Source organism: Rhinolophus sinicus, chromosome 1 (assembly GCF_057876585.1).
Source record: "Rhinolophus sinicus isolate RSI-liver-muscle chromosome 1, RSI-T2T, whole genome shotgun sequence".
NCBI lineage: Eukaryota > Metazoa > Chordata > Mammalia > Chiroptera > Rhinolophidae > Rhinolophus > Rhinolophus sinicus.
The window spans coordinates 126,048,682-126,066,470 of NC_142501.1; the positions used below are offsets into that span (position 1 = coordinate 126,048,682).

Genomic DNA, 17,789 nt, shown 5'->3' on the forward strand with positions numbered 1-17,789 from the left:
CTCAAGCCTTTGCCACTCTTTCCTGATTTGTGGGCTGATAGAGGTACTTATCAGTAATGGATTAGCTTGAGTGTGAATGTTGTTTTGTAGATGTCAGCAAACTTGTTTATCTCATCTCTTTATCTTGTTCTAGATCTGAAACTGTGATTTAATATTAATTGGGAATGGTCACACACACACACACACACACACACACACACACACACACACACAACCTCGGAATCCTACCCTTATCAGAGGTTATCATGTTTTTTTTACTTATCTTTCTGATGAAGATTTACCAGATACAAACATGGGATGTTTGGTGGATTGAAGTTACATTTGTAATATTCAGTTTCAAAACATTGCTTGGGGCACTGATGTTTCATACAGTGAATAAAGATATTTTCTCACCTTTTCCATAGGTGCAGGCCAGCCCCAAACAACATTTTAAAAGAGCCAAGTTTGTCCCAGTTCTTATTACTCTTTGCTCTCAACCCTTAATGCCTCTTTTAGAAAATACCCAAAGTCCTTATACGCCCTTGAAACCTCACTGTGAATGCCCCCTCCAGCCCATCTGCATTCTACTGTAGCCTGCATTCCAGAAATACCTACTGCTCCTCTGCCTAACTTATAAAATTTCCATACCTTTAACAAAGCTGAGCTCAGCAAGGTATTACATTGCAGATAATCTATTTGATACAGTTTCCACCAAGATGTGAATGACTCATACTGTCTCCTCCAACTTCTCAGAGGGGAGGATGCTTTTCTAAAAGAGGTTGCCTTTTAATCCAAATAAATTTCTACTTGATGGAATTTCAAGTGAAGTGATAAAAAAAGCAAAAGTAACACCTGTTTGAGAGGAGAATCTGAGACAGGGTGGGAAAAGCTAGAGGGACAGGCAAGTAGGCCTATTGGCGGTGACTGGGCCTCCCCTTCCCCTTCCACACTTCTAAGCTGTCCCGATTTTCACAATTACTCCCTTTCCTCTGCTTTTGAAACGACCAGTTATCTTTACTCCCTCAGTTTCAGGTTTAGCAGCTTCCATGGAAGCAGGGGAATGGTTCTGACTTCAGGGAACATTGGATGGGGAGCCAGGCAGGCAGAGGAGGAATAACAAAAGGAGACGTGTCTCTCTGTATGCATAAATTGTGTTTGTAAATCCACACCGAGTGGGACTGTATTTGAATAGAAAAAGCATAGAACGTCTTTTTGCCTCTCTAAGAAAACAAGTGGGTGGATACACATATGGGAAGGGAGAAATGGACTAGGTTGTCATGTCTGGCTGTACTCCAAGAATATGCTCTCGTAAGTTTATAGCTACATAAAGAACTTGTCAAAGAAGAGACATTTTATTATATACCAAATTAATTTTTTACATCTTACAATATATCTTGACAATTTCTCTAGGCTAATAACATAACCCTTCAGGAAAAGATTTTACAAGTGAACAATCTGGTGGAAGCCTTTGGCAATGCCTGCACTATTATAAATGACAATTCCAGCCGATTTGGAAAATACTTAGAAATGAAATTTACCTCTTCTGGAGCTGTAGTGGGAGCACAGATGTATGAATACCTTCTGGAGAAATCCCGAGTTATCCACCAAGCCCTGTAAGTTCACATCAAATATCTTCTGTTTTCTGGGAAACAAGCAAAGCTACGTGTCATAAGTGACATACGTGTCATCAGTGATGCATGTGGCATTAAGTGGCATATGTGTCACAAGTGGCATGTGCCCTGTGATATGTGTTATGAATGACATGTGTCAGTGACATGTCATGATTGACGCACGAGTCATAATTGACACACGTGTCATAATTGGTGTGTTGACAACATGTGTCCTAAACGACATGCATATCCTAAATGACATGCCATCATGTTGCAAAATGTCATAAGCGGCATGTGTCCCCTCAGCAACATATTTGTCATTAGTGACATGTGTGTCATAGTTGACACGTGTGGCAATGGTGGTATTGTGTCCTAAGTGACATGTGTGTCCTAAACAAGCAACCTGTGTCACAAGTGACATGTGTGTCATAGCAGTATGCATGTCATAAACAGCATACATGTCATAAGTGATATGTGTCATAACTGACGTTTCAACAAAAATTTGACAAAATTTTATTTATCATCTACTATGTGCAAGGTACTTACTCTTAGAAACAAAGATTCCCTCAGTGCAGTCTTACTTTCTCACATCCAGTAGAGGAATTAAAAAATAATGTTTGTGATAACCAAATAGAAAGCATACGCCTATCACAGATACTAACAGGATAAATTAGAGTGATTTCTGTGATAGGAGAGAATATATTTCTTTGCACAAAACTAGTGTGCAATTTAATTAGAAATAACAGTCATTTTGTTGTTTTAAGTGCTGATGTATATAAAGGGATCTTTCTGTTAATTCTGTTATTCCTATGGTTATACGCAAGGGACTAAATAAAGATTCAAGAAAGGGCTTTATTGTATTGCCCGGCTTATTGCCGGCTGATTTAAGCTAATATGATGTTTTGGTATTAGGTTGAATGAGTTCATTTTGGCAGTTTGTAGCTGAATAGCCACGTTTCTCTCCTGATGCTTCCAAAATGTCTTTGTTTGTTATTCTTATAAGGAAACTATAGTCACAACATTAGATTTCTACCCTGGTGGTTATATTATTTTTGTAAGAAGTATGGGGAGCTAGAGTCTTCCATTTGTTTATATTGTTTTTATGCTAAACATAAAATATTATTGTAGTAATATATCATATGTTAAATTTATGGGAACACAAGCTCTTGTTATGTATTAGTATATTACTATTAATATAAGTGCTTTCAAACTTACTATCATTCAATTATGAGTAAATTGCGAGTATAAGTTGCCTGGAGTCCAGCTCCTGAGTTCAGCCCTCAATGTGGAAAATTATCCTTTGGTCCTCAATTCAAAATATATAAGGAAAAATATTAGACAAATGTAGTTTTTAACTGTGGCTCTGTGACATGGAGGTCTACTTTGGGTTAAGATATTTAAATTTTAAGGACCCTTCTAGGATCTTGGTTCTGCAGTTTACTATGTGCATGATTTGGAATATTTAACTTCTCTTCAGTTTTTCATCTTTAAAATGGAAATAGCAATAGTCCTACCTATAGATTAAGGTCATGCCTGTCAAGTATTTAGCACAGTGAATAGCACACAGTAAGAACCTGTAAGTTTAAGCTAGTATCAGTAGCAGTAGTGTTGATAGTTGTGTGACGATTAGAAATAACATCTAGTACAGTACATGGCACACTGGAGATGTTCAGTAAACAGCAGCTACTGTCCTACTGTCACCAACATGTGCCCTGTGCCCAGAAGTTAGTAGACATGCGTGGTGGCCTTTGCCACCTATACCTGGCAGAGAACCTCAGGGTCTTACACAGATGTGGAGACTTAACTGGTTCTCAGAACAATTCATCCTGCCCTCATAACTGTAAGTCTCTCCTTCAGGCCTTTGGGGAAGGTCTACCTAAGAGGCTAAATCATTGAGATTTAGATGGGGCTACCATGTTGCACAATGTCTGGGGACGCCATTCACAGTGGCTTCTGTGGAGTTAGTGCTGGAGCATCATTCTCATAGAATAAACTGTGGACAGTAACGTCTGTAGCTGCACAATGATGCCGTCGGTTTGTAACCATAGAAATAATCTCGTGAATGCTTATTGAAATACTGTAGGATATCGTCTAGGAAATTGTACAATTAGGGTTATATTTTAGGGATATTCTGTATTAATTAAGCTTTTTCCAGCTGTCTTAAAGAACTATTCTAGTTTTCTAACATCGTTTATTGGGGGAAAGCCCTCCAGGTTCCAAATTTACATTCAGGTTGGAATACAACTCAGGTATAATTGGAGCACAGCTGCCCTATAATTTTTCCATTTTTCTTTTCTACCTTTTTAAACTTAATTTCGATTGCATTTTTAAATTCTGGAGAATTTGTGTTCTTTGGAAATGAAATATTAGAAATGTAGCAGAAGAATTCTTAGTAGGTCCATTTTTTATTACAAATGTAAATGTACTGTATCAGTCAGGGTACTGAAAGGAAAGAACTAGTTCAAAGGGTTTAACTGAGAGGACTATTTACAGAGGTATAGAGGGCAGCGAAGAACCAAGAATAAATGGTGAGATTCCCACTGACGCATGGCAGCAAGAAACCATTGCCACCGAGGACTGCGGGACAGAAGGAGGGCACAGCACTACAGAATCAGGTGAAAGCCAGGGCTCTGGAGGACTGGCTGTCTGTCAGGAGCTGTTGCCATGGGGAGTACAGCCATTGTGAGGGAGAGCAAGGGGACAGATACCATGGCCTCTCTCTTCTCCCTCCCTCCCATCTCCTTCCTGTGCTTCTGATTGGCCAATCTCAGCTGGAAGCCAGAGAGTATGGAGCCCGGGTGTTAGTGTGTAGAGCAACGAAATGTGGAGACTAGATCTGAGGTGGCAGAGAACCAGAGCAGACTATTATTTTTTAAAAACGAATTTACCCTTTCTTTTAAGGGAATAAGTGCTTTTCTTTTTTTGCCTCTGCCCATGCTATCCCACTCCAATCTCTGACTATGTTTATTTTGTATTTTTAGTAATGGTACCATTACAAAATTCGTGGCTTAAATCTTCTTCTGAATGTAGACGATTTTAAAAAAGAAATCTTTAAAAGAAGCTGCTTAATTTCCAGAAGAAAATGAGCATATTAAAGAAGTCAATGCTAGATAATTCTTATAAAAATAAATTAGAACTGTCACACTGTACTTTTCTCCCATTACTACAGCTAACTTCAGCAAGCATTGATTGCATTCCCCTCAAATGCCCAGCATTTTACCAGACGCTACAGACGACATCAACAAAGTGACAGATGTGCTGCTCTCTACTGTGGAGGAAGGGACAGTGTTATTTATGGAGCAATTACTCTGTCGGCACTGTGCTAAGCACTTTATATCTGTTATCTCTTTTAATTTTTACAGTGATGTGACAGGAAATTATTGTCTATCTTATACATGAGGAAACAGAAACTAAGAGAATTGTGATAAATTGCCTAATATCAAGAAGCTAATACATGACTGAGTTGAGATTTGAACGTGTGTCTCTCTGTCTGACTACAAAGTTCATCATTCATTCATTCATTCATCTATCCATCCATCCATTCATCCACCTGACAAATATTTATTGAGTGCCTGTTCTGTGCCGGGAACTTAGTAGGCACAGAAGATACAAAGCTAAATAAGATGTGATTCCTGCAGTAAAGCAGCTCAGTCTCCTTTAGAGAACCATGTGTGCTTTGTCACAAAGCCTGCTGATTCCTGTTGGTTTCTAATCTCTCAGGAAAGTAGGCAATGGGTTCATCTGCTAAATGTGAGCAGCGGGGTGGCAGACAGAGGGATTGAGGAGACTGCATGTCTTAGAGGTGTGACTCTTAGTGGAAGAGCCATAATTAAAAATGAAAAATTAAAAGCACTGTTTCATGAATATTCTGTGGGGTCTGATGAATGCAAAGCAGCATTGTTGGCTTTCTAAGCCTTGCTGAAGATGCAAACATTTCACAGATGGGGTAAGCTGCACCCTTGTGAGGACTTTGCCACAGTTTCGAGGGTGTTTGAGGGCTTGGCTGCATAGGGTCCAGGGGAGGTGAACACACGAGACCGTCTTCCTGCAAATGGCTGAGTGGGACTCTGAAGAAGTGTTACAGGCTACACTATGAGGGTTGGGGCCAGAGGCAGAGAAATGCTATTTGGTAACTTACTGAGACCCAGTGTTTGTCCCAGGCCATGCTGACCTGGGAATCACTAGTCATATTCCCATGTGTGGGATGCTAAGGTCCTCTGTCTTAGCTACAGCTTTGGTGTAGTTATGGCAAGACATGGAATGGGTAATTTTGGCGGTATCTTGTTTTCCTGTTTCTTTAACTCTCCTAATGTTTATCCACTAAAGGTCAGTGTATTTCCTATAGCATCTCCAGGTCCTATCAAATTACAATTCTCAGTAAATGTAAACTTATAGTTAAAGAGAAAACCATCAATTTTGTGTGTCTATGTTTGTGAGTCAGTTCTCTAATTGTACACTGCCTCTTTTATGCGTTAAAGGTGTGGCACACAGAGCAATCAATGTAATTTCATCAGAATAAAGCAAACTGAATTATAGGCTGTGCCAGTCTTGGAGAAGTTTTGTTATTTTGTGGTAAAAAAGACAAGAACTAAACTTTCAATTTTGCCCTAACCTTGCTCATTTCCAGTGTTAGTGTTCATTGAAATGTTGCTGGTGAGTACAACAAGTCATGGCTGGGGGTGCGGAGAGTATGAATACAGCCATCTAAAGCTTGTGGCAGTCCTTACTTCAGCATCTGAGCCAATGGACACCCCTTTTGACTCGAAAAGCTCACCTGCTTTTGCTTCCATAGCTGATTCCCCTGATTCCTCTCACACCTCTCTGAATTTTTCTTCTCTGACTTACATTCATCCATCCATTCCCAAAATGTGTATTTGCGAAAGATTTATCCTTGGAGTATTTCCCTTTTCTCACCTTAGTCATCGTGTGTGTGTGTGTGTGTGTGTGTGTGTGTGTGTGTGTGTGTGTGTATAAACAAACCTTTTTGGTTCCACTTCTCTGGAGAACCCTAACTAATCCCATGGGCAGAGAGGAGCCCTTGTGCAGCAACAATTTACTATCTCCTGACCCAGTCCCTCTGGTAACATCCAAAGCTTTGTGATGGGGTGGGAGTCTTATACTAACTGAAAGAGGAGTAATATGAAAAGATATAAAGACAGCAAGACCTTCGCTTTTGAGGGGTATCGTTAATTTAGTCCCTGTAGGAGGAACCCTTCTCTGCCCCAGCCCCAGTCTCATGAACCTGGTGATCATGGAGTGAATGATCAAGGGAGGGTGTAGGACCACCCCAAAGGAGAGGAAGGTGCAGTGTTTGGATTGGAAGGGCAATGCCACAAGACAGATGCAAACCCCATGGCCTCCCAAATGACCGTCATGGTCGTCAGAGTAGAAGAAAGCAGAAGCAAAGAGGGAAAACTGAGACTGTGAACCTGTGAAGCCGGAAGACCATCCTTCCCTGTTTCTGAAGAGAACGTGCCTGATCTTGGAGAGGCAGTGTGATCCATCCCAGGAACTCTCCAGAGCAAAAGGAAGATGAGGAAAGGAGGAGAAGGGGGACCCTGAGGTCTCAGCAGTTATGTTAGGGACCATCCTGAGCCAGAGACTCTCCTTGTTGTGACCCCTGTACCCTAACTGTATTATACCTGAATCTGGGAAATGCTGTTTATACACAGCACCAGAGTCATGGAACTTGAGACTCCTGTGAGGCCAACTCCTCAGACCACTGAGAAAATGGAGCCCCAGAAAGCAGTGTACAAGGGTGGTTAAAGACGTGGCCTTTGGAGTCAACCAGCCTTGATCTGAATCCAGTTTAGCCATCAGTTCTGTGGCCTGAGGGGGCGATCAGTAGCCCTCTAAGCCTCAGTTTGCTTGTATGTGAAATGAGGGAACCGCCTGAGTAACTAGGGGCTTATGGCAGGTAAATGAGACAAGAGAGCACATACAGTCATCTGGCGTGCTTATCTGTATATTATCAATTTGTTTCTTTTTCTATCTGCTCCACTGGCACATGAACTCCAAGAAGTTAGGGGATTTTGACTGCTTTGCCCCTGCTATATCTCCAGTGCCTATAGCAATGCCTAGTAGTCACTCACAAGTAAGCGTTGAGTGATTCATATAAAGTGCTTAGTGGTGGCTGGGATTTAATGACAGTAGTTGTTGAAACAACAATGATAACAACCAGAGAAAGCCAAAATCCAGTATCCCAGGGGAAGCCCACGTTGGCACTCACAGTTGTTCAGATAATTATATTGCCAAGTAGTTTGAACAATAATAAATATTCTTACTAACCACCTTACTGAAAATGTCTTATCTTTTCAGTGGAGAAAAAAATTTTCATGTGTTTTACTACATCTATGCTGGTTTATCAGAAAAGAAGAAACTAGCCCATTACAAATTGCCTGAAAATAAACCTCCCAGGTAACCCAGCAGGTTGTACTTTCATAAATAATACTTTTACTTTACACCTAATTTTATATTTTTACCCTTCCTTTCATATTTATTTTCAGATACCTACAAAATGACAACCTCAGAACAGTACACGACATGACGAATAATAGTGTCTATAAATCCCAGTATGAATTAATTGAGCAGTGTTTCAAAGTCATAGGTTTTACAATGGAGGTAAGTGTGAAAGACATTTGAACTGCTTTAGGAAGTACCTTTTCGTCATCACTAATGGTAAGAGTTAGCATTTATTGGGTGATTAATATATACCAAGCATTGTGCTAAGTGCTTTGCATGGATCATCCTTTTAATTACTGAAGCAACCTTATGAAACAACTAGAAGTATAATATTTACTTTCTAAATGAGGAAATCAGTGGCCTTGAGATACAATTGAATTTGGTTTAGTTCTTAGTCTTTTATTTTACTTTTATTTGCATCTCCTGCGTATATATAAAATTTTATATAAATGCGTAAACATGATCGTATTACATGTTCTTTTCTAGTGCAGTCTTTTTTCATAACACCTTTATTAAGATGTAATTCATGTACCATACAAGTCAGCTACTTAAAAGTGTACATTTTTATGACTTTTAGTATATTTGCAGAAGTGTGCATCTATCACCATCATTTTTAGAATATTTGGATGTTCTAAATTTTTTACCCCAAAAAGGAACATGCTAGCAAACAGTCCTCATTCCTACCCAACCTCTGCTTTCTATCATCCTAGGTCTGTTTATTCCAGACATTTCACATAAATAGAGTGATGCCATATTTCTTCCTTTGACCGGCTTCTCTCATTTAACGTGATGTTCTCAAGGTTCAACCATGTGGTAACATGTATCAGTACTTCATTTATTGTTGAATAGTATTTCATTTTATAGATATACCTGATGTTATTTCTATTCCTCAGCTCATGGACATTTAGGTTGTTTCCATTTGGGGGCTATTATGAATAATGCTTCTATGAATATTCATGTCCAAGTTTTTCTGTGAACATGTTTTATTGTCTTGGGAATATACTGATGAATGGAATTACTGGATCATCTCTTTACCATTTGAGGAATTGCCAGACTGTTTCCCAAAGTGGAGGCATCATTTTACATTTTCCTCTGCAGCGTATGAGGGTTCCAGTTTTCCACATTCTTGCCAACACTTGTGATTACCTGTCTTTTGATTATAGCCACCCTAGGGTGTCGGAAGTGGCATCTTATTGTGGTTTTGATTTGCATTTCTCTAATGGCTTATGAGCTGAACTTATTTTCATGTACTTATTGGTCATTTATAGATCTTCTTTGAAAAACGTCTATTCAGATCTTTTGCCTATTTTTTTATTGGGTTGTCTTTATTATTGAGTTGTAAGAAGTCTTTATATTATAGATACAAGTCCCTTATCAGATATATGATTTGCAAAAATTTTCTCCCATTTGTTGTCTTTTTACTTTCTTGATTTTTGTCCTTTGAAGCACACAAGATTTTAATTTTTGTGATGTCCAGTTTATTTTTTTTTTCTTTTGTTGCGTATGATTTTGGTGTCATACATAAGAAACCCAAAGTCACGAAGATTCATGCCTAAGTTTTCTTTTAAGAGTTGTATTGTTTTAGCTCTTACATTCAGATCTTTGTTCCACTTTGAGCTAATTCTTGTGTCTGGTGTGAGGTAGGAGTCCAGCTTCTTTTGCATGAGGTTATTCAGTTGTATCACAACGATTTGTTGAAGAGACTGTTCTTCCCCATTGGTTGGTGTTGGCATCCTTGTCAAAAATCAATTGACACAAATGTATAGATTTATTTCTGAACTCTCAATTCTATTATATTTATCTATGTGTTTGTCTTCATGCCAGTACCACAAAGTTTTGATTACTGTAGCTTTGTAATAAGTTATGAAATTGTGAAGTATGAGTCTTCCAACATCATTTTTTTTCAAGATTGTTTTGGGTCCCTTGAATTTCTATATGAATTTGAGGATCAGCTTATCAATTTCTAGTGGAGTCTTTTTAAAAAGTTTTTTTTTTTCAGTTCTCTCATCCCCATCCTACCCTCTTCCATCCATACCTGCTCCCCTTCCCTTCCCCCAGCTAATGGATGTTAAAGCCCATCACACATAGTCCAGCACTCCATGTTTAGCTCCCTGCTCATAAAATCCTGCTTGTAGACACCTCTCTCTCTCTCTCTCTTTCTCTCTCTCTCTCTCTCTCTCTCTCTCTCTCTCTCACACACACACCATATACCACATGCACAAGCACAAATATGTACATGTACATATGTCTGGATGAGTGGCCATTGTTTTATTAATATGGGATTATATTACACACACTCTTCAATATCTAGTTTTTCTCACTCCGCAATATCTTCTGAAAATGCCTTCAAATCACCTAGTATAGTACTAAATAAGTTTTCTTAAAGGCAACACAGTGTCCCATATTGTTGCGTCCTGCATGACAAGAGCTGTGGGAAGTGAGGAGGGCAGCGCAGGGTTAAGAAAGACAGTAACCAAGAATAGAGTGCAAGCGGGGCCAAGGGACTCAAGCCTCAAGGACTGAGTCCCTATTCGGGCCAACACATTTTATTGGTTAACAAATGAGGAAGAAAAGCTTGTTAATCTCAAGATCTGTGAATTACGTGCCTGCTGTCTGTCTTTCCAAAAGTCCCCATTGTGCTCCAGCACGTACTGTGCCTTCACACACGCATAACTCCAGGGGATCCATTAAAGGGGAGGGACCAATATTATTCCATCAGGTCTCAGTTTGCTGAGACATCCCCTCAAGGAAGTTTTTCCGATCTCTCCATCAGGCCTCAGTTTACTGAAGCACTCCCTTGTGAAATCCTGGGAAGAGCGCAGGAGAACAAATGGTTAGGCAGCTGTAAGGCAACATCTCCCCCTATTTGTTTTTGTAGTAGGAGAAACACAGACTTGGCAGTTTCCTCATTTATGGCCCGTTGGAGGGCTTGTTGTCCACACCTGGGGACTAAACAAAATAGAATAAGAATAATTAACCGAAATGCAATTGCACCCACAAATCCTCCACCTAGGGTTTTCACCCAAGTGAGTGGATTCAAATGAGATAGTTCTTCCGCAGCCATGGAAAGCGTCTCCTCTCCTGGGAGGAGTGGGAGCGTGGCATGAGACATCTGACCCATTTCTTGTTGTAACTGTAGAACATCCACAGTAAGGTTGGGAGCATGTCCCCGGAGGTGAGCTCGTACCTCCGACTACGGGGTATGAGCTAGTTTGGTTATAAGAGAAAGGAGTCACACAGTAAGTAGAAACATTCCAATCACATTTCAAAGTAATCAAGGTATGAAGATTTTCTAATTGATCTCCAAGAGAAACGACAGTTGTCTCTAAATCAGCTAATCTAACACTAATTTTTTTTTTTTTTTTGTCAATTCCAAGTCTTACTAGCATTTTCATGCCATTCTCGTACAAATTGAGTTGTCTATACAGTCTGATGTAATGCTACTCCAGAGACTGCAGCCACGGTGGCTGTTGCTATAATTCCCATAACTGCTGCAATCAAGATTCCAATAACTCTTTTAGTCCTATGTAAAGTCTTATGAAGAAATTGTAAAACAACATGAACAGTTGGGGAGCCTTCCCACGCCCTAGGGGCTTGGACGGGTATCCATAAACCCCATCTTCTTTTTAAGATCATAATTTGGTCATGGGAGGGATTATAAATTGAAGAATTAAGGCATGTGAACAAACGACATTGAGGGCATTCAACCACTTTTAAAATTGGATCAATTGTAAACTTCCCTAATAAAAAGACAGAAGGAATTTTAAGACAAACTTGTAAATTGAACATTTCGTGTTTTTTCAAATCTAAAGGCATATTTTTTGTTTTCATCTTTAGTATAATTTCCTTCCCATATCTTTTCTTGTCCTAGGCTTAAGGCCACTTTCCATAAAGTTGTTTGCAATGGGCCTCGGATGGGTTTGATCATTCTTAATTGAGATGGAGCCAGAACCTTCTCCTTCCAAAAGATAGAGATATTAAGTGGTGATTTAATTATTCGTGGAAAGCCTTGACCGAGCAACTGTTCTCTTAATGACTGAGGATCAGAGCATCTTAAGCGAGAACATACATGGATTGTGATTCCATAAGGGCCCCAATCAACCACAGTGCCATGGGAAATATTAAATAACACCCAATCTAGGCTTCCCCAACATTCCTCCCAATGAATGTAGGAATGTGTATCAATCCAATTATTATTTTGAGAACATGGATGAAGTGGAGGAGGAAAACTATGAGTGTTTCACTCCTGTGTATGAAATCCTTTACCAGAGATCATAAACAAATCCTTGTGTCATTTCCTTCTCCCTTGGTAATTACCCAAGCTTGACCGGAGAGAGAAAGACACGGAGGGATGGGACCAATGCAAGCGGGTGTATATAAATAGCCTAGAGCTGTATGGACAGAAAGAGTGAAATTTCGACCTTGCTCTTCAGGAAATTCCGGACCTCTTTGATCCTTTGGTCCAGGAAACCAAGAACTATCATTAATATAAATGAGAAGAGGATCATTATTTTAAGTTATAGGTGTCAATAATGCAGGATTGGGTAAATAAGCCCAATAAGTAAAATTCTCGGCGGCAATACCAAGTGGGAGGCAACTTACAACAGAGACAACCGCCAACGTGGACAAAAACATATTGACGCCAGTTTTGAGAACTCCCTTTTCAATCAACCTTTTTTCTGCCATTAGAGCCAACTTTTTCAGTTGTCCCCAAGTGGGAGGTTGGACACTGGTTGTCTGTGCTGTCATCCGTCGAATCACGGTTCAAATGGGGGTTGAGGGCTCTGGGTGAGTGATCGGGCGAGCAGGTTGGAAGCAGAGGTTGGACATCTCGATTGTTGGAGGCTCCACCATCTCTGTGTACCCTGTGAAAGGTTTCAGCCAAGTGTGGTTTCTCTTTTGCTGGCTGCTGCTCATGATATAGTTTAACACACCAACCAGGTATCCACAAAGGTCATTCTTCAGGACCTGGAGAAATACAAGCAAAACCTCGTCCCCATGTCCATAAAGTTCCTAGATGCCATTGATTAGTTTGAATGTCCTTCCACCAAATAGGCACATTTTCCAAAGGTTTTGGACTCTGGAGACTATTGAAACGTCTCTCAGCTGCAGTGCATCCAAGGTAAGCCTTGGTATCTGAGCCAGATGAATTCAAAAATTTAAAGTAAACATAGCTCTTGCTAATTGTATCTGTGGGGGGGTCCCCTATTTCTCCCTCTTTTTGTTTTTGTAATTGTTTTTTCAACATGGCACGTTCAACAATGGCTTGACCCTGTGGGTTGTAAGGAATACCAGTGGTGTGAGTAATGTGCCATTCAGCACAGAATTATGCAAACTTGGCACTGGTGTATGCAGGGTCTGTTTTGATCACTAGAGGAAGCCCCATAATTGAAAAACAGACAAACAAGTGGTGTACTGCGTGGGCAGTAGTCTCACCACTTTGAGCAGTAACAACTAGAAAGCCAGAGGCAGTATCAATGGTGACATGCACAAAGGACAAATGTCCAAAGGAAGGAATATAAGCTACATCCATTTGCCAAAGAGCATTGGCTACAAGACCTCTAGGGTTTACTCCTTCAGGGCATTCTTGCGGAGCATTAAGAATCCGACAAGTCGGACAGGCTTGAAAATCTGTCAAGCTTGTTTGTTAGTGATAGGAAACCGAGCAAAGACCACCAGCATTGGTATGGGTCAGAGAATGAAAATGTGTTGCCTCGGTAACATGGGCACTCCCTACTGATGTGTCTGCAATAGCATTACCTTGAGTCATAGGGCCAGGTAATGTAGTGTGAGCCTGAATATGGGTGATAAAGAAAGGGTGTTGACTGTTTCTCACAATCTGTTGGAGATGGGTAAACAAAAGCTGAAGAGGTTGATTAGAATTATTGGAGAGAGATGCTGTTTCAATACTTTGTACTGTATGAACAACGTAAGCAGAATCAGAAACAATGTTTAAAGCAGGGGTGTCCAAACTGCGGCCCACGGGCCAACTGCAGCCCACAATCCATTTTTTATTGGCCTGCAGAAAATTCCAAAAATATATTTAGTTTACTTAAATAAACCAGGTGAGGCAATACGTACTTCACCCTGAGTGAGTGGCCCGACTGTTTGTGTATTTTACCGCATATGGCCCCTGGTGAAAAACGTTGAAAAAAGTTTGGACACCCCTGGTTTAAAGGGTCTCAGAAAGTTTGTAATGCGGTTAAAACTGCTACCAGTTTGGCCTTTTGTGCTGAAGTACAATTAGTGTGAATAAGTTGATGACCTTTTTTGCTGACAATTACTGCTTTACCATTATTAGATCCATCTGTAAAAACTGTAAAGACTTGAGGAATAGGAGCCTGTCTGAGTTTTTTAGGTAAAATCCAGTTAGTTTTCAGGAGAAACTGAAATAATTTATTTTTTGGATAATGATTGCCAATTATTCCAAAAAAAGTCACTAATAGCAATTTGCCAAGATTCAGAATGAATGTTTAAAAGTGTTATTTGTTGTTGTTTAAAGGGAACCACTATTTTATTGGGATCCTGTCCATTTAAATGAAGCACCCTGGTGTGGGCTCATGATATGAGTTCTGAGGTCAACTCTACATAGCTTAACAAAGTTGTTAGGCAGAAAAAGCAACTCTACGAGGTCATTTTGTTGAACAGTTACCGCCATAGGTGAATGTGGAGTAGGGAAAATTAGCATTTGTAAAGGCAAAGAGGGATCAATGCGTTGAACTTGAGCGTCCTGAATTTTCTTTTCAACTAATTCTAACTCTTGGTTGGCCTGAGGAGTTAGGGTGCAGAGGCTATCCAGTTGACGGGGGCCCCCACAAAAGACCAAATAAATTACTGAGAGCATAATTGGGAACACCTAAAGTTGGACGTAGCTAATTAATATCTCCCAATAATTTTTGTAAATCATTTAAAGTAGAAATTTGATCCCTTCTAATTTGGACGTTCTGGGGTTTGATAGACTGGCGGTCTACAACTGTTCCTAAATATTGGACCGGTGTTGTAGTTTGAATTTTATTTGGAGCAATGCAAAGTCCCGCCTAATCAAGTTGATTTTAAGAATTCAAAGCATGTCGCTAAAAGCTCTATAGAGGGCACAGCACACAGAATATCAACCATATAATGAATAATATAACAATCTGGGAAGTTAGTTCTTTCGGGTTGTAATGTTCTGGCTACAAAAAGCTGACAAATTGTAGGGCTATTAAGCATTCCTTGTGGGAGGACTTTCCACTGAAATCTCTTCATAGGTTCCTTATTATTAATTGAAGGAACAGAAAATGCAAATCGAGGACAATCTTGAGGATGCAAAGGGATTGTATAGAAACAATCCTGTAAACCTATAACTATTAAAGGCCAATTTTTTGGAATCATTGAAGGTTGTGGGAGCCCAGGCTGTAAAGCACCCATGGCCTCAATTATAGCATTGATAGCTCGCAGATCTGTGAGCATTCGCCATTTTCCTGATTTTTTCTTAATAACAAATACAGGAGAATTCCAAGAGCTGGTAGAAGATTCTATATGATCTCATTCTGATTGAGTCTGTATTAATTCTGTTAACGCCTCTAATTTTTCCTTAGAGAGGGGCCACTGTTCTATCCATAGAGGCTTATTGTTTATCAATTTAAGGGCTACCAGAGTCCATACCTGTTCAACAGTGGCAGCCTAAGGCAACACCATATATGTAGCCATCGAGCTTTGGCTGGGAGTATAGCTAGTAATGCTTCCAGATCTTTGTCACCATGAGCAAAGCCAAATTTGTCTTTATTTACTAGTGCTTTTATTTTGGTGGGATAGTTCTCTAGTAGTGGGATAGCTGGGTAAAAGATATATATATATATATATATATATATATATATAATTTGATATATATAATTTGATATATATAATTTGAATATGAATTGCAAGACTGCCTTCCAACAATTCTGAAACACTGCACATTTCCAGCAGTAATTTATGAGAGTGCCCTCCCCACCCCCATCTCTGCCAGCAATGTGTTGTAGCTTTTTAAATATTTGTTAGTCTGATGGGTGAAAGTAACATCTCATTTCAAATTTGTATGCCCTTGACTAAAAAATAGAGAATATGAGCATCTTTCCATTGGTTTTTGGCTGCTTGGGTTTGTTTTTTTATGAATTGTAGGTTTATGTGCATTGCCCTTTTTATTGAGTTATTTCGATGCTTTACATTGATTTCTAAGTTCTCATTGAATATTGTAGACATTATATTTTTCTATAATTTGTATTACAAATATGTTTCCAGTTGTATGGCTTGTTCATGACTTACTTTTTATCATATCTTTTACAATACAGAAACATACTTTTAATTTTTGTATATTCAAACAGGATTATCTTTTTGTTTATAACATCTGCGTTTCTAACCTTGGTTTAGAATTTTTCCCTATCTCTAGATTGTACATGTAGTCTACATTTTTGTGAAAGTTTTTAAAAAATATATTTGTCTTTATTCTATTTGAAATTTATTTTTTATATAGTACCAGGTGGGTCCCACTATTATTTTCTTCCAGACAGAGAGCCAGTTGTGCTTCATTATTATTATTACAAAATACTATACCTTTTTCCCCACTGGATTGGCTTATCATATATTGGAATCTATATAACGTGGCCTTACATAACATGGAATCTCTATTTTATCTACTAATTTATGTTTCTATTTCTATACCAATATTCTGTTGACTTGATTAGAGTGGTTTGATATTCTGTTTTTCTAGTAAGGCATCCTACTTAATAAGGCAAGTCCTGTACTCACTTACTGCTTTTCCATGGTTTTCTTAGCTATTGTCTGGCATTTGTTTGTCCATATAAACTTTAAGATCTATTTATTCAACTCTCAGAACCCCAACTGGAATTCTAATTAGAATCGTATTAAATATATGTATCAGTTTGAGGGCATTGTCATTTTTATGTTTTATCTTCTCATCCAAATCATGATACGCCTTTCCATTTCTTTACATGTTGCCTGAGTGTTTAATCATTTATAGTTTTATTCATCTAGCACTTAAGTTTTATTTTTTAAGTTTATTTCTATGTTATGGTTTTCGGTGTTACTCTAAATGAAATATTTCTTCCATTGGTAGACTTTCCTAAATATGTAATGATGTCATCAGCAAAAAGAATAGTTTTACCCTTTTTTATGTTATGTCAGTCATTTCTTTTTCTTTTGTGTTCTTAGAGCATCTAAGACTTAGAGTCTAAGTCAGTAAGCAATAACGATTATAGATAGCTTGCTTTCCTATCTAGCTTCTGATTTTAAGAGAAATGGTTTTAGTGTTTTGCTCTTATTTCTGATAAAGAGCATTTATTACAAATAATATCCTTTTATTGTTATTTTGCTTAGAGTTTTTATTAGGCATCCTGCTGAATTGTATCAAATGTCTTTTCATTACTAATGATATAATCATACTTTTCTGTAGCCATTTGTCCATATCTCTTCTTATGTTGATAGACTTCTTAATATGTAAGTATCCTTATTTTTCTGGAATAAACCCAGCGTAGTCGAATTGCATTTCTCTTTTGATAAATTTCTGGATTCTATGTTCAAGTGTTTTATTTAGAATTTTTGCACCTATATTCATTAGTGAGATTTATCTATTGTATTAGTTTTCTATCTTAATTAGATTTGAGTATCAAAGTTACGTCAATGAGCTTTATAATCTTTTTTCTTTGGCCTGTAAAAGTTTAAATCAGAGTTAAAATCAGTTCCCAATGTCTCTGAAGATAG

General features: G+C 38.7%; 1 protein-coding gene across 3 annotated transcripts in view; it reads left to right on the plus strand.

Annotated features, from left to right (window-relative positions):
• The window catches only part of MYO3A (myosin IIIA), a 219,313-nt gene that overhangs the window by 104,156 nt on the left and 97,368 nt on the right, over positions 1-17,789 (plus strand). For all 3 annotated transcript variants that reach the window (XM_074324949.2, XM_074324951.2, XM_074324950.2), the window contains 3 exons: positions 1,390-1,592; positions 7,908-8,006; positions 8,096-8,210. In XM_074324949.2, coding sequence (XP_074181050.1) covers positions 1,390-1,592; positions 7,908-8,006; positions 8,096-8,210 — 417 coding nt within the window. The remainder of the gene's footprint in view (positions 1-1,389; positions 1,593-7,907; positions 8,007-8,095; positions 8,211-17,789) is intronic.